This window comes from Humulus lupulus, chromosome 9, assembly GCF_963169125.1.
Source record: "Humulus lupulus chromosome 9, drHumLupu1.1, whole genome shotgun sequence".
NCBI classification, from domain to species: Eukaryota; Viridiplantae; Streptophyta; class Magnoliopsida; order Rosales; family Cannabaceae; genus Humulus; species Humulus lupulus.
The window spans coordinates 121,491,681-121,508,226 of record NC_084801.1 but is presented as its reverse complement, the minus strand read 5'-3'; the positions used below and the strand labels follow the sequence as shown (position 1 = coordinate 121,508,226).

Below are 16,546 nucleotides of genomic sequence, written 5' to 3'. Positions count from 1 at the left end.
CTAGTTATGATTCATTGATTTATTTTAGAGAAATTTACCGAGAAAAAATAAATCTAGTTTCTATTTTTAAGGGAAAAAAATAATTATATTAGTAAGTTTTGAAAAAAAAATTAAATATAGCAATTTCATATAATATAAAAAATAGATTACCATAATCATAAATATACAAAACTCTCTCCCATGCTCTCATTTATCTCTCATGATATATCTCTCACTTTTCTCCTTCTTCCAATCTCCTCCCTCATTTGGTTCTCTCATCTTAGCCCTCCGTCGACAATGCTACCTCTGCCCCCGCCCCCGACAACGACAACACACCTCCGCCCCCACTCCGAACGGTGATGTACCTCCCCCTCTGGTTCTTCTTCTTCTTTATTTTCTTTGTTCTTGTTCTTCTTTTTCACATTTGGTTTTGTCATTTCAAATATGTTTTTGCACTTTATATTTAATTTTGTTTCCTTCTAAACATAACTTTGACTGGTTACAGTCACAATCTATTCTGATTTCTGGGGATTTTTTTTTCATATCTGTTTAAGTAACCGGGTACAATGGTGTCTCATTTTTTTTATTCATATCTGGTTTTTTTTAAGATCTAGCTGTAACCAGTTACAATAACGATTAATTTATATTTGTTTGTTTAGATTTGATTTTGTTTTCATACCTAACTAAGTAACCAGGTCTTGTGGCGATTGTTTTTTTTTTTAAGATATGAATCTGTAACCAGTTACGATTATGACCAGTTTAACTTTTTTGTTTGTGATCCTATTTGTTTCCAAGTCTGGCAAAGTAACCGGTTACCATCGCAATTGTTTTTTTTTCATGTCTACTTTATTTTTCAGACCTAGTTATAACCAGTTACCTTCACGATCAATTTAGTTTATTTTTTTCATATCAGTTTTTTTTTCAAATCTCACTAAGTAACCAGTTATAATTCAGTTGATATTTTGATAATAGTAATTACTAAAAAAGTCAAAATTAGTTTTATAGTTGTAACTAGTTACTACAACACCACTTAAAAAATAAAACTTGTTTTTATTGTTATAATCAGTTACCACACTTCACAAAAAAAAAATTGACAGTGGCAAAAGATTACTATCACAAAAAAAAAAAAATTGTGTTGATAGTGTTAACTAGTTACTGCGGATAAAATGTTAATTGAAAAAGACAAAAAATGGAATAAAAGAATAAGAAATTAGAATAAAAAGTATAGTGATGAAGTTCTCAGATTTTTTGCTTCAAATAATTATGTAAAAAAATATTTTATAAAATATAAATGGTAAAAAATAATACAAATATATTAAAATTATAAAAATAATCTCAAAACATATCAAAACTAACTACTAAAAATGTATAAAATATAAAATATGATATACAAATAAAATTTTACAAATATATGGAAAAAAAAACTCCCATAAAAATGTAAACAAAAAAAATGTCATAAAAAACTAAAGGAAAAAAAACTGCCATATTTTTCAAAGTTTAAGAAAAAAATAAAATATTTGGTGTAATTTCCTCTTTATTTTAGGTTATATAATAAAGTGAATTTTTCATATTTATGGGTTTTTTAAAGTTGTATTTACAAAAATATGGACATTTAATTTTTCTATTTTTTTTAAGGCTTTTTAATTTGGAAGTTCATATATATGGGCTTTTCTTTCCCATAAATTTGTAAAATATATAATTATGCCACATTTTTTTTATCATAGTTATGTTTTTTTTAAGGTAATTTTTTTTTCTTCATTTTTTTTGTTATTTTTCAGTTTTTTCTCTTTCTTTTTTTCCTTACTTATTTTTTCTACCAATTTTTTCCTTTAACCTCTTTTTTCTTTCTATTTTCCATTCTTCTTCTTCTTCTTCTACATTTTTATTCATTTATCTATTTTTTTTCTTTCATTTCAATTGTTTTATTTATTTTTTTAGTTTTCTTTCCTTTTTTTATTTTTTTTCATTTTTTTACTTCTATTTTTTCTTCATTTTTATATTTTTTTTTTCTCCAACCATTTTTTTTTTCTTTTTTCACGCATATGAGATTTTTTTTCTTCTTCTACATTTTTTTTTTCCTTTTTTTTTTCATTTTTTTTCTACCAATTTTTTCCTTCATCTTTTTTTTCTTTCTATTTTTCTATTATTTTTCTTCTTCTTCTTTTTCATTTTTATTCATTCAACTGTTTTTTTTCCATCATCATTTCTTTTATTTTATTTTTTTTCCACGATTTTTTAGTTTTGTTTCCTCTGTTTTTTTTCCTTCCATTTTATCTTCTTTTTTTGTACTTATTCTCTTCTCTTTCTATTTTTTTCTTTTATTTCACATATATATTTTAACATTATATAATTATTTTACTATGTTATTATTTATTATTGTAATTTTTTTATAGTTTTTTCCACTATATGTAAAATAATTCAAATCAATTTTTTTAGCATTTTTTTATTATAACTTTTTTAAGAACATCCAAATTTGGAAAGAAAAACAATATTCAAATCAAGAAAAAAAAATTATATGAAAATGTGAATGGGTAACTAGTTATCCTAGTGGGAACATCAAAATCTAGAAAAAAAATATGAAAATTTGAATGGGTAACTAGGACCCTGATGATAACATCAAAATTCAGAAAGAAAAATAATAGATAAGAAAATATAAATAGGTAACCAGTTACCATGATGGGAACATTCAAATCTGAAGAAAAAAAAATCTGATGAAAATATGAATGAGTAACCAGTGTCATGACCTTTAAAAAAAAGTTAGAACATAAAAATTTGATTTGATTTTTTTATGTATAGTAAAAAAATAAGTACAATAATAAAATATTTTAAGTTGAAGGGGGGGCGACATAATAAGAAACTTTCTCCCAAAAAAATTGACAAAGAAAGAGGAAAAATAAGACGTCAATGAGAAGAGAAGTTGAAGATATAAAAATTAAAAATAGTAAAGTGAAAATGTATTTATGATTTTAAATTGTAATATGAAAAATAAACATTAAACAATATAAAAACAATAAAATAGATTAAGTTCCCTTTTTAAAATACTAAGTCAATATTGTATAATGAAACTAATATAAAAATAATCAAAATAAAAAAAACACTTAAATGATTAAAATAATCTTCTAATTTAAATAAACTTAATTAAGAGTAAAATTATGGCATAAATCAATTTTTATACAAAAATATGGGAAACTAAATTCATAAAAATTGATTTTTTTTTTTATAAAAAAAACCATAAAATAAGTTCTTTTGAAAAAAAAAACCATATTTTTAGAAACTTGTTAAATACACACATGTAATTTCCTCTATAATAAATGCAAAGTTGTTTATATTCATAAAAAATTACTATGTATTTATTATGGTAAAATAGGATGGTGGCCAATTAGTCCAATTTTTTTTAATGAAAAAAGGTATCCAATCTCCAACCATTGATTTTTCTTTTTCTTATTTAATTTACATGGAGTAGTGCTCATCATCAATTATTATTCATTGTTTCCAATAATTTATTTTTAAACTTTTCTTAAAGATATAATTAAATAATTGTCTCACCCATACAAAGTTTTACAATTACAAGCATTGGCTATCCAATTTTTAATTATTTGTTAACTTTCATATTCTTATTCCAAAATTTCTAAACAAATATATAAATATAACAAAAATTAATAATTACATTTGGAAAAGTATCATCTTAGCTTTAGTATTTTAGCTAAGTATCATAACTAACAATTAATTTTTTAAAATTCTAATATATCAAAATCAACCATAATGTATGGTTAATTTTGGTATACTTTATAGAATAAAATATCAAATTTGGTATATAGCTAACTAGATAGGGAAAAAAAACTAGATAAGATTCAAATGGTATTTATATATATATATATATATAATAAAGGTTAAAAAAAAGACCAACCCTCAAGAACATGACAGCCAACTACTACTCTCTCTCTCTCTCTCTCTCTTCTCTCTCCATATTATCAAATTTTAAAAGCAAAAAAATAGAAAAGAAAAGGTTAAGCATAGTTGAACAATGATTACTAAATAATAAATTGTTTTAAAAAATAGAAAATATAAATAAGAAAGAAGAAGAAGAAGAATCTAATTTGGCCATTTTGGGTCTTTGTTGTTCTTTGGTTATTTTATTTTTATTTAAAAAAATTAATATAAAAACGATATTTAAACTCACCGGAAAAACCGCAAATATTCTCACCGGAGCATTCTCTGTGTTTGGTTACTCAGAAAGTGAAAAGGCTCTGAGATTTTCTTTTCTTTTCTTTTTCTATCTAGACTTTGCGTCTCTGTTACGCTTTTCGTCTCTTCTTGCTCTGAAATGGGTTGTGCTGGATCTTCACAGGCCAAAGGCGACGGTGAGCTCATTTCTTCTTCCTTTCTCTTTCGAATTCCAAGGTCTTTTTTCCTGCGTCTGATTCTGTGCATAGAAAACGCATGAATCTCTTGTTGAGAGAAACTAATTGCTAGTATACTCTGGAGATTTTGGATTTCCTGCTTGATTAAATGAAATAGTGAAGTGATATTTTTTCCTCAGCTGCCAAACGGTACATTAGGTTTTGTATTTGTTTATTTGGTTTTAAGATTGTAAGCTTTGAAATTTTCTTGGAGTAGAGGAAATTCAGAAGTTTGTTTGTTTTAACCTAATTTTTTATTGTAGGAGATGGGATTTTTGTGTGAGCTTTTCTTTTTTTCTTTTGTTTTGAGAGTCAATGCTCCCTTGAAACAACTAACATTTTGGAAGATGAGTTTGTATTAGTATTTAGGTTTAAGAGTTATTGATAGTGATGGTCATGATAATGATGATGGTATCATTATCATCATGTTCATTATTTCAAACAATTTATTGAGCGTTTAAACCTGGTAGTAAGTGAGGTGTGCTCATGGAGGTGTAGTTTTTTTTGCTGCATTTTACTGTTAACATGATAAGAATATATCAAAAAACTCATGCTTAGGGTCCAGATTCAAGTTTCTATCTTTTTGTGCGTGTTATGTTCATATGCTGCTCATTTTCTTCGTATTTTGAAACTGAAAGTTGTGCAAAACTAAATACTCCGGCCTTGTTGATGATCCTTTACTCCGACAACATCTAGGGTTCCTGGAACAATATGATATCTCACACCGGTGTGATAAATCCTTGATTAGGGAATCCCATAATTGTGCAATGATGATTGCTAGGAGGGACTTCAATTGCTTTGGCATACGCTTGCGGGGCGCCGCATTTTACTTTGATTCCTTATAAGTTTATTTCAAAATAAGCTTTAAATTCAATTGCTTTAGCATAACCTTGCAAGGCGCCGCATTTTACATTGATTCCTTATTAGTTCATTTCAAATTATGCTTTAAATCCAATTGCTTTGGCATATGCTTGCAAGGCACCGCATTTTACTTTGATTCCTTATATAGATTTTTTTCAAAATAAGCTTTAAATTTAATACCTTTGGCATATGTTTGCTAGGCGTTGCATTTTACTTTGATTCCTTCTTAGTTTATTTCAAAATAAGGTTTGGTTTCTTACTGAATAAGGATTGATATGCGTTATAAATAATTATAGCTTAGCTTGGCAAACTAATATTTTCTTTACTAATTATTAAAAAGAGAAAGGGAAAAGGAGGAGGAAGTTAAGGGAAAGAAGCAATATTCTTTTTCCAGGGTACTTGAGATTGATAAAATAAGTCTTGGTAGTATGTTGTTGTTTTGAATTTTCTCAGAATAGAATAGTTGATGATATTACAAATTTTAAGACTCTAAGTGATACTTCCTGATAGTATACTAAATAATAATTGGAACTATCTACCAAAACAGGGGCTGTGAAAAAGATTCGGAAACCTAAACCTTGGAAGCATCCACAGCCAATAACAAAGACTCAGCTCATGCAGTTGCGTGAAGAGTTTTGGGACACTGCTCCTCATTATGGTGGCAGGAAAGGTACTGCTTACTCAGAATCTATGATCATGCATGATATTAAAGATTTGGAGTTATTATCTAATAGTACGAAAAGTTTTTTCATGTATTAAAGTCTTCATCTTACATCTCTCATTCACTGTCCTCTGTACTACTGAATGAGTTTTAAATATATTAAATGAGTGATAGTGTGCCTCCATAAGCAGTTGGCATATTTTTCTTGTATCTAATTTAGGTCCTTTATTTTATCAAGCTTCGGTCATGCTTTTTTAAATACAAATAAAAAAAGCATGAAGAAATTATTCATATGAAACCGTGAATGCTTGCAACTCTCAATTTCTGTTGAAAGATATTCGATCAATAAATTAATTTAAATGTTGGTTAGGAGAATAAATAGGAAAATATGTATAAATATATATATATTTAAATTTAAATGTTCCTATTTCTCAGGATGTTGAGATTCTTTGTGTAAATATCTAGGAATAAGTTTTATACGATGTAAGTGAAATATATAAGCAATAATAATATTATTTTTCTCTCTTAATTTTGCGTTTAGTTTTCTTTTTCTATTGTCTAGAAAAATGATTTAGGAGTATTTTTTTGTTGAAGCTTTAGTGGACGTGATTGATGAGTGTTCTCATAAGAAAGAAAGATTTCCTTTAGCTCTTGCACTTTAAGGTTAAGAGGATGTTGTTTGAAATGGTTCATTTTCAGATAATTGTTATTTCCAAAATGCTAATTAAATCAGAGGAAAGTGAACCTAGATATTTGGTTGCAGATCAATGCAAGATGAGAAGTCATTTGGTTTGAGTGGTTTGCAATTAGAGAAGGCTAGAAAGTATGGGATTGACACAGAGTATTAAGATGAAGACTTTAGAAGTGTAGTTAACATTTTTTAGGTCTTAATGCCTAATAGATGGTTAGCCATATAGCTATGTCTTAAATTTTGTAATTACAATTGTGAAATAATTGAAAGAAAAGTCACAAGAGTAGTCAAATTTTTGCAGGAGATAATAGTAGATAAATGGATATTGACCTTGTGATTTCTTTTGCTGGTTAAAGTTAAGTATAAAAATATTTGGCCAGATTTCCTCAAATCGGCTGTTCATTTATATTGTTATCTACAGAATTATCATCATTTTTAGCTTGAAGAAAGATTGGATATTGATAGAATAATAATGAAGTCAGTATAACAGATGGTAGTCATTGTCAATGAAAAACTTCAAAGTGGTCATTGTTCTTCTGAGCCAAGGTTAGTAAGTGGAGACAATGGTGAGCGAACTTGGAGTGTAGGGGATTGGTAGAAGGCAACTTGGATTTGTATTGTGTACTCGGGACTTTAAGTTGTTGGTAGAAAGTTGTTCACAAGCCACTCATCAATACCTTACATTATGTTGGAAAATGCAAAACTATGATACTGAGTCAAACAATTTGAAACCTCCTCTTGGAAAGTTACTTCCAACTTTAACATGCGCCTTTGTGAATTCTAACCTGGTTATTCATGTACAAGGTTTTCTAGTGCCACTAATATCTCCCAACATTTTGGTATGTTTGTTTAATATCTAATTATTGAGTTGCGTAGATGAAATTCTACATTCCAAATGGCATCAGACCGTCAGACTGGTCTTGGAAAAGAAAGCTTTGCAAACCAATTTCTCGTTGGTATCGATTTTACTCGAGATTTTTTATCTTTTTTTTTTCCCTTCTGGGGATTACTTGGTTGACTTGGCATTGATACACGAGCTCCATTTATTATGAATAGAATGGTTTTACTAGCTAGGCATGTTTCATTATTTTCATGTATTTGAGTATCTGAAGTATGGTTTTTCATTTTCCTCCACAATAGAGATCTGGGATGCACTACGAGCTGCCGCTGAAGCTGATCTAACCCTTGCTCAAGCAATTGTAGACAGTGCTGGTGTCATTATTCAAAGTGCCGATTTGACGATTTGTTATGACGAAAGAGGTATTAATCCCTTCTTTTTATTTTGTTGACCTTTTTGCTCCACAAATACATATATACATGTACATATACAAATGTACACACATACAGATACAAAATCTTGCGCCAAAGGAAGCACCCTTAACATTATGGAAAATTCTGTTATACATTTTGAAACTTGCATATTATAGTACAAAAGTGCTAAACATCCCAAGTGGGATTTATCACGAGGCTGATGTGGCATTATTATACAATCTTATGTCGAGCATGCTTGTTTTGACATTTTTCATTTGTATCCTTTTCTTCATATTCAATCCTAAATTAAGTTTGCTCAAAATGTATGTGTTGTATGTAGGTGCAAAATATGAGCTACCAAAGTATGTTTTGAGTGAGCCAACCAACTTGATTCGGGACGGTTAAATAATGGGGAGAGGACGTGCCATAATTTGGGCGCAAGATTGAATGTAAATCCATGTATATTAATTCTCTTTCATATCTTTACTTTTTATCATCTTTTTCATGCCTTTTGTACTCAAATTTTTAAGAAAGTTTCCTGCTCTACAACTAATTAGACAATAACGTTTTTACATTTGTTTTGGATTTGTTCCCCAGTTCCTTTTTTTAGCATAAACGATTATAGATTATATCAGTTAATAAGAGATCAGATTTTATATCTTCACAACTTGCCATAGATACGGTTGTGATTTCTGACCAATTTTCATGTATATGTATCCTATAGTTTATTTCCAACAGCTCATATCCTGTTTATTTAAGATTTTTACCATGATTGTCTTTTTAATTTATCGATATTAGTAAAATATTAACTCTAAATTTATAAATTATACCTCTTGGATGCTTCGCATATTTGTAATATGGTTTTTAAACTTGCCATCAATAAGCGATCTCTCCTTAAAAAAATGTTAAAATCACAAAAATAGAATTTTTATTTTACTTTTATTTTTTGGTTTATAAAAATAATAATGTGTTTGGTAAAAGTTTTTTAAAAAAAAATAAAAAACAGAAAATTTGTTTGGCAACTCTTGTTTTGTTTTTTTTAAAAAGAAAATAGAAGAACCAATCATCACGTGAGATTGGAAAAAAAAAAGAAACGAAAACTATTTTAAAAAAAATTAAGAGCTCACAAAATCTGTTATCAAATTTTAATAAATTTTATTTAAAATTTTTAAAAATAAAAGTTGAATTACGGTACAATTTTTTTACTTTATTGTCAGATTTTTAATTATTTAATAAGAAAACTACTTATAAAATAGCTACCGAACAGTAACATAATTTTTACATAATTACTGAAGACAAAATAATATAAGAATTACCTTTGTCAATTTGCATATATATATTTTTTAAGTAACCAATCATGTCAATATTCTTGTTACTTGATAAAAAAAGTGGAATGAGCGAACAACTTTTCAAAATGTATATTGATTCTATTTTTTAACTTCATTTTTAAATGATAGGTATATAAATTGATCCATGATTTTTGATTAGGTCATCTGGATTGGATATTTGTAATCATATACAGCATTATTGGAATATGAAATCAAAGGAAGCATCATGGCAACCTCGAGTAAAAGTAATAGAGAAAAAGTTGACAGACTCAACGTTGTAATATTGGAAATAATAGCAAGGAAAGGTCCATATGTACAAACTGGCCAAAGTTAAAACTAACTAGTTCAGAATATCTGAATTACATGGGCAAACAACAAAACCACCCAATCCAATCCAATCCAACCGATTAACTAAAGAATCTGAAAGGCTTCCATCTCCTCAAACCTTTTTCTTGAAGAAAGAAAGAATGTTGCCTTGCTTCGGATCCTTGTTTCTGGTTTTCTTGTTTGCACCTTTACCTGTTTGATTCGACAGAGCAGTGGTTCCTCCAACTGCTGGTGACTTCTTAACCACTGCAGGCAGCCTGGATTTATAAAAACCATTGGAAGAGTCAGTCACAGCCTTACCCATAAGTGAACAAACTTTAATAGTTCAGTGCATATGTATGCAGAAGCTCATTCAGAAGGTTGCAAAATGAAGGCAATTATTAAGTGACAGAAGAACACAGACGGAGCAAACTGTACATTGGTAAGGCTAAAACAAATGTAAAACAAAATGGGCCAAGATGTTGACCATCACATACAGATACAGCCACCCCTCACTTAAACCATACAAAAACAAGCTGGCTTGGCTATATTTGCTCTAACAAAATCCAACCCGAACAAGGTATGAAACATAGATTGTTGAATTGAAAAGGTTTACAAACAAGGGAAAAAAAACATAAAGACGGTGCACCTTTTCCTAAGAGCATCCCTATAAAAAATGAGGTTAATTACTTGTGAAACTAAAAGGGGAAGCACAAAGCAAGTTTGTGCAATAGAATTGCAAACCAACTAGCAAGTTCATTGATGCCGTTGCCTTAAAGAGCAATATTGATATTGGAATACCAATTAACTGCCAACAATTCAAATACCTGCTAAGAATACTGGAGGCAGTATTATTCTCAACTTTCTTCGTCGTACCACTGGCAGCTTTCTCTGCTTGAGCATTTTTAGCCTTTTCTGCTGCTGTCTCCTCACCCTCCCAGATAACCTCAGTCACTGAAAAAATATCACAAAAATAAATAAGAATGTATTGTTAAGAACAATTTATGGTTGATAGAGGCCCTATTACATGTGGCTTTAACACAGATCCACTAAAGTGCAACAAATAAAAAAAAAAAAGTCCATCTTTTGGTCTACTGTGGCAGCAGGAATAACAAAAAACACGAATCAGGAAAAATCTACAGGACAAATAATAAAGCAGGTGATGGAAGTTGCTTCAGAATGGTAATATTGAGCCCTTCTGCTGAATCTAGATGAATAAAAACAACTTTGAAAATTGGTTATCGGATACAGTGACAACTGATATTAGTGTAAACAATATATTTTTGAAACCAAGGCGGCAGTGTACCTTCTCTTCCACGATCATCTATTTGTGTCTTCAGCACCTTTCTTCTTTTAGGAGAATCTGGAGCACCCTTTGTTGGTTTATCATTTTTGTTCACACCATTTTCTGGAACAGAGCTACGTGTTAGTTTATCCTTCTTGTTCACATCATTTTCCGGATTAGAGCTATGCTTATTCTCTTTGGGGGAAGTTCTGGTAGTCCTGTCACCACCAGCCTTTCCAGAAACAGCTAAAGAATCTTCTTTCACCAGTGGGACAGATTGTTGGTCTATTGTCACATTTTCCTTGACCTTTAAATTATCTTCCACACACTGGTCAAAGTTCAATTTGGATTTCTCTGGAACCAAAGTTTCAATACTTTCTTTCAGATCCCGACCAGATTTCCCTGTGTCCGGTGATGCTAAATTAACTGCATCTTCAAATTCATTGTCTGAGAAATCCATAATCATCCTTCTTTTTCTATTGCCTTCACCATTGGATGCTCTCTTAAAGTTCATACCTTGGCCTTCATCATCACTACTGACACCCTCAACAGCTACTGCTTCTCGAGCACAAATCTGTGCATCTGCACTAGCTCCTGCAATGCAAAAGATCAAATTAAAATGCAACAATAGAAAACTACTGCTTCAAAAATGAATCATCTAGAGAATTATTTATATTCCTAGTAACTCATCTACCAAGATCAAATGAAGAAAGGAATCATTTAATACATGATGCATAGCATAAAAATAAAAGTGAACTGACCATTACTAGTTTCAGACGGACATTTAGGCTTAGACTTTGTTGATGCGCGGCTCCAAAAATTAGCCAGTGAACCTTCTGTACCAGAAGAACATTTACTGTTCTGGACATTCTTCTTGTTGGCAGGCACAGAAGGAGCTTTATCTTTAATTGTAGTTGGTTTGTTAGCCTGATCATGAACTCCAGTCCCATTAGTTTCTTTTTTAACTTCTTTTACCACAGTGGGAGATGGAATACCAATGTTTGAGCCATGCTGTTCTCCCTTTTCTTGCACAGATTGTTGAACTGCAACATTTTGATGAGCCAACTGACTTTTAGATGGACCAGGCCCTCCTCCACTTTGAGGCTGGGGAGTCAAAACAATTGATGGAGTTCCCTCTACATTACGCTTAATAAAGTCATTGCTAATTGCACAGAACCTGAAGAAGCATGGCAGTGAGCATGGAAGGAAAAATGTCCCATATGATATTATATACAAAGCAAATCCATCCAAAGATTTAACGTATGATAACTTTAATAGAAAGATCACAGATAAAAATGGAACAATTACCAATTATAACAAAATAGCCCCCAAAGTCTAAAACATAGGTTCTCCCTTAAGAACTCTACATGTGTTGCTAAAAATGAAGCATGGTTTAGCTTGTACAATTTCCTGCATTTTTACAATGTCGTTTACTTGGCATGACAAGATCTTACTGTTTCATTTCAACAAAGAGGTTGTATTAATGCAATTAGTCAACACGCCATACTTACAGACCTATGACAATAGATAAAAATTTAAAAGATTTAAGAGAAAATATGTCGACTACCAATACTAATTATAAGTTTTGGTATCAAGCAGAATAATTTCAGAAATTTATCTGTTTAACATATAAAAAAAAATCTTTGAACGCATATATCTTATTTTCTTCAGTGGGAGTAAACAAAATCATCAGAAATCTCCTTTCCCTACAAAACTCTAAGCTATTGATAACTAAACAAATTTAATGTCCAAACTAAGGCATCACTTTCAATGCACTACTTAAAGCACTGCCTTAAGGTATATACCACATAATTTCAATAGTTTGTTATCTCTCAAGCAATATGTACCTGTTATCCCTCAAGCAATTGTCAATTGTTGAAGGCTGCTTAAAGAGCTCTTCTGCTTGTACAAATTCAGCATTCCAAAGTACAGCTGCATCCTTCGGGATGCAAGCTTGCACGCTATAAACCTGAACTGAACAGGTGCCCTCAAATTCTTGTTTGGCTTCTGCATAAAAGTCAGGGGAAAAGAGTCCAACATTATTTCTTCATCCCAAATGAAAGGAGGCATTCAAAGATATGCGAGAAAACAAAGGACATATATAACATTTTTTTATGAATACATTTATGGATGTTCCTAAAAATGAAGCTTTATGACTAATAGCTCATTAAAATACATTTGTGTCCTTAAAGTCAAGGAAGTAGACAGGACCTACTTAAATCTCTTGAATTTTCAGCAATCTACTTCTTACTGAGAGGTCCACTAAACAGCCCGGAGAAGAAAAGCAGATATAAAATTTAAAATTCTACGGTCTCTTGTTCAGATATACTAGAAAGGATATCGGCATAATATGAACCAACTGACAATAGTAAAGAAAACAATACCTGCAAGTTTAGGCCCTGAAACAAGCCTTATATGGTAGCTTTGAGGGCTGCTCTTCAACCAGCCAGACAAGGCATACACCACTTCCAATCCATTTCCATGTTTTTCAACAAATTCTTCAAGCAGCCTATAGATAAAGTAACCTTCAATAACGTGGGGTTATAAGATGCAGTAAGAAAAAGGGTTTATAATCGATCATCCTCTACCTTTTCGCAGCATTTGATGACAGCAAGTAATTGCGACTCAGCCATTTATATGAAACCTGACGAAACAAATCTTGTATCAATCACACTTTCATATATATAACCTTTACATTACATTTAGAATGTATGAAGACAATTGCCCAAAGTAGAACTTCAATACAAAAATATGGCTGTAATTCCAAATAGCATTTTGTGGAATAAGAATCACAAAAACAAATTCATTTTCACATGCCATTACCCCATGAGAAAAGTAACAAAAAACGATCCCAGCTGAAACAATTATTCAAATGCTACATGCTTGACTAAGTTTCAGATATTTACACTCCTAAGGGAAAAAATTAATGTTTATAAGCCAAAAAGTTTCAGTAGATCAACAAATTTGCTACTATATATGTTCAAGTACATATATGGCAACCAAAAAGAAAACTTGGTACGATTAAAAGGTTTAAATATGACGATTGTGCTGACCATAAACCAAAAGATATTTTTTTTAATCGAACTTTCAGTAAAGAACAGGTTAATTCTTTTTGTCAGTTAGCATAGCTAAATAAAAAGCAAAACCGAAATCATCAACACCAAAAGATGGGACTTCAAACAGAGCCCAGTTCATGCCTCAATGGCCCATTAAAAAAAAACCCTACTTTTGAAGAGATTAACGTCTTTGTGACAGAAAATTCACAAGAGAAAACCTAATCGAAATAAAACCAAACAAAATCGACCAATTTGGGTAAGACTTCATAGAATGATACGAAATCGGCATTAAAAAAATTGAGAGAGAGAGAGAGAGAGAGAAGATGGGTACCACTTGGAGCTGATCAGAGACGAGGGATTGAAGGTCCTGAATTATCCCTAGGGTTTCAATTTGCGCCATGTAGAGAGCAGAGGAGGATGAGAGAGAAGCGAAAGCGATGAGCGAAGAGAGGGAGAAACATGGGTCATTACTTCCTTTCCCTCCAAATTCTCAATCCCTTTCCCGCCCATTCATTTGTCACACGTGCTATTTATACTCCACGTGTGATGCAGCCATTTTTTTGATAATTTTTTTTTCTTTCTTAAAAAATTATAATTTGTCTTATATATTTTATAAAATTTAATATACAGTAAATATTTGGTGAAGGGACCTCAAAAAAGGTTCTATCACGGAGTTCTTGTGTATTCACAGTTCGTGAATAGTTTTTTTTGTATGATTTTTGTTTTTATCATGTAAATTGTAATTATTTAGATTGAATAATTTACTATCTCTACAACATAACATATATTTTATAGATGAGATAAAGTAATCTCATATTTTTAATTGGGATAAATAATTTACACAAATTATACTTGAGTTATTTATGCTAACGAATAATGATATATGCACTAAAATTATGCACTAAAATATTATACTAATTGATGTGACAGTTTCAATTAACCAATCAAATTTGTTTCAGACATGACTCATTATTTTAAAAAATAATTTTACGTCTGTTAGTGTAATATTTTGGTGCATAATTTTATTTCACATATCATTATTATTCTATAATACTATAACCAACGATGAAGCTACCAAGTGATGATGAAGGGGAAATATATTGAATTTATTTTTACTTTTTAAAAGGGCTTGAATGCTATTTTTTATTTATTTTTATTTATACGTCTAATTTTTTAAGTTATAATTTTAATAAATTACCTTAGAATGCAAATTTATCAAAGGTCTAGTTTGGTTAAAGTTTAGTAAACAAATACCAATTTACTAAGATTTATGATCAAGTAAATATACAATATTTTATACCTAAATACACACAAAAGAGTAATACACACTTTGTTTTTGAGCATTTATAAAAGAAAACAAAATTGATATCAAGTATCCTATTACCATTGGTGAAGAAGACATGTGTAAATACTAAATACATGTTGGTTTGTTTGTTTTGAGTAGTTAATTAACTTTGGAAAATGTAGATAAATTTATGATGAAGATAATATTAAACTTGAGTATATAAAATAGTTCATTTTACCCTTAAAATACATGTGAAACTCGTGAAAATTATTAACTTTACCTTCAAAAAATTTTAACCAAACATGAGAAGTGATTTAGATTCTCATTCCCACATTCACTTTAAGCCATACCAAACACCTCCTAATATGAAATTGGCAACATTTATCGTGTTTCATATATGGTTACGACACATTTTTAATGATCTAATATAGAAGATTTTAATAGATCATAAGCATAAACATTTTTATTTTTAGATTTTAAATTTGGAATTAAAATTTTATTTATAAATATAAAAATTGAATTAATTATTTATTTATTTATTTATTAAAATAATAATTATGTGATTATAATCTAAATGATTAATACTTTTTATAAGTAAAATTCTTAAATTATTTTATTTTTACATTCAAGTCTTAGTTTAAATTTTTCATAATTAACTTAAAAAATAATTAATTCTTGCTAAAACAAATATATATTATTATTTTTTAATTATGTTCGGTACAATTTTTTTAATAAATTATTCATTAAAAGCGAAAATAAGGATGATAGTTTCTCCTTCCTTCTTCAACAATTTATTGATAATAATTCCATTCATGTTGATTTACTCCAACGGTGAGAGCTTCTTATTTTCTCTCTTTGAGGGAAAAAAAGTGAAACAAATGAGCACAAATAATAGTTAGCTTTTTCTTTGTTCTTAAACGGTGGGTTTAAATAATAATGATTTTTTTAATTATTATTAATAAATAAAAGTATTAAAATTTTATCTCTACAAAAAAATTATTTGAAGATTTTAAATAATTTATAAATCAAGACTAGATGATCCAAATAAAATATTTATTAAGAATTTCAGTGTTAAATATTTTAGATTAGGAATTTAACCATAAAAAATATAAACAAATATGAACTTTAATTGCAAAAAGATCCAATCTAACACTATAATTAAAAATTTTAATTTTAATAAAATTTATTTTTGAAATACAATAAATCTTAATTAACATTTTTTAAGGAAGTAAAATATTATAAATGTATACTATTTAATCATGTTAGTATTAGGTTACTCTAGTCGATATTTTTTAGGCAACTATAATACTAATCATGACTATTCAATAACAATCTAACATTTTAAATAAATTTAAGGGTAGGTAATCATTTGGTACCCTGTGTTTTTGCAAACTATCATTTTGGTACCTTCTGTTTTCAATAATGCTCATATGGTACCCTGTA

General features: G+C 29.4%; 2 protein-coding genes across 3 annotated transcripts; one reads left to right on the top strand and one right to left on the bottom strand.

Moving 5' to 3' along the window:
- The first annotated feature begins 3,901 nt into the window (after window positions 1-3,901).
- Window positions 3,902-8,503, top strand: LOC133802212 (uncharacterized). The gene is made up of 4 exons (XM_062240485.1): window positions 3,902-4,340; window positions 5,788-5,910; window positions 7,733-7,852; window positions 8,184-8,503. Exons 1-4 carry the CDS (start codon window positions 4,304-4,306, stop codon window positions 8,246-8,248), a joined length of 345 nt encoding a protein of 114 aa, XP_062096469.1. The 5' UTR covers window positions 3,902-4,303; the 3' UTR covers window positions 8,249-8,503.
- Window positions 8,504-9,346: 843 nt separating this feature from the next.
- LOC133802211 (uncharacterized) lies at window positions 9,347-14,319 on the bottom strand. Of its 2 annotated transcripts, XM_062240484.1 has the most exons (9): window positions 14,150-14,319; window positions 13,351-13,406; window positions 13,147-13,271; window positions 12,610-12,769; window positions 11,524-11,939; window positions 11,279-11,356; window positions 10,784-11,188; window positions 10,305-10,431; window positions 9,347-9,755 (listed from the first exon to the last, which is right to left on the bottom strand). In XM_062240484.1, exons 1-9 carry the CDS (start codon window positions 14,216-14,218, stop codon window positions 9,611-9,613), a joined length of 1,581 nt encoding a protein of 526 aa, XP_062096468.1. In that variant the 5' UTR covers window positions 14,219-14,319; the 3' UTR covers window positions 9,347-9,610. The 2 variants fall into 2 exon arrangements, with proteins under 2 accessions (XP_062096468.1, XP_062096467.1); XM_062240483.1 differs by having other exon boundaries at window positions 10,784-11,356.
- Between the last annotated feature and the right edge of the window lie 2,227 nt (window positions 14,320-16,546).

Excerpts from the sequence above, each read along its gene's own strand:
- LOC133802212 (XM_062240485.1), top strand. The coding sequence starts at position 4,304 with ATGGGTTGTGCTGGATCTTCACAGGCCAAAGGCGACG. Across the intron at positions 4,341-5,787 it reads TTCACAGGCCAAAGGCGACG|GGGCTGTGAAAAAGATTCGG; the intron begins GTGAGCTCATTT and ends CTACCAAAACAG. Across the intron at positions 7,853-8,183 it reads GATTTGTTATGACGAAAGAG|GTGCAAAATATGAGCTACCA; the intron begins GTATTAATCCCT and ends TGTTGTATGTAG.
- LOC133802211 (XM_062240483.1), bottom strand. The coding sequence starts at position 14,218 with ATGGCGCAAATTGAAACCCTAGGGATAATTCAGGACCTTCAATCCCTC. Across the intron at positions 13,272-13,350 it reads TCATCAAATGCTGCGAAAAG|GCTGCTTGAAGAATTTGTTG; the intron begins GTAGAGGATGAT and ends CTTTATCTATAG. Across the intron at positions 9,756-10,304 it reads GCCTCCAGTATTCTTAGCAG|GCTGCCTGCAGTGGTTAAGA; the intron begins GTATTTGAATTG and ends TTATAAATCCAG.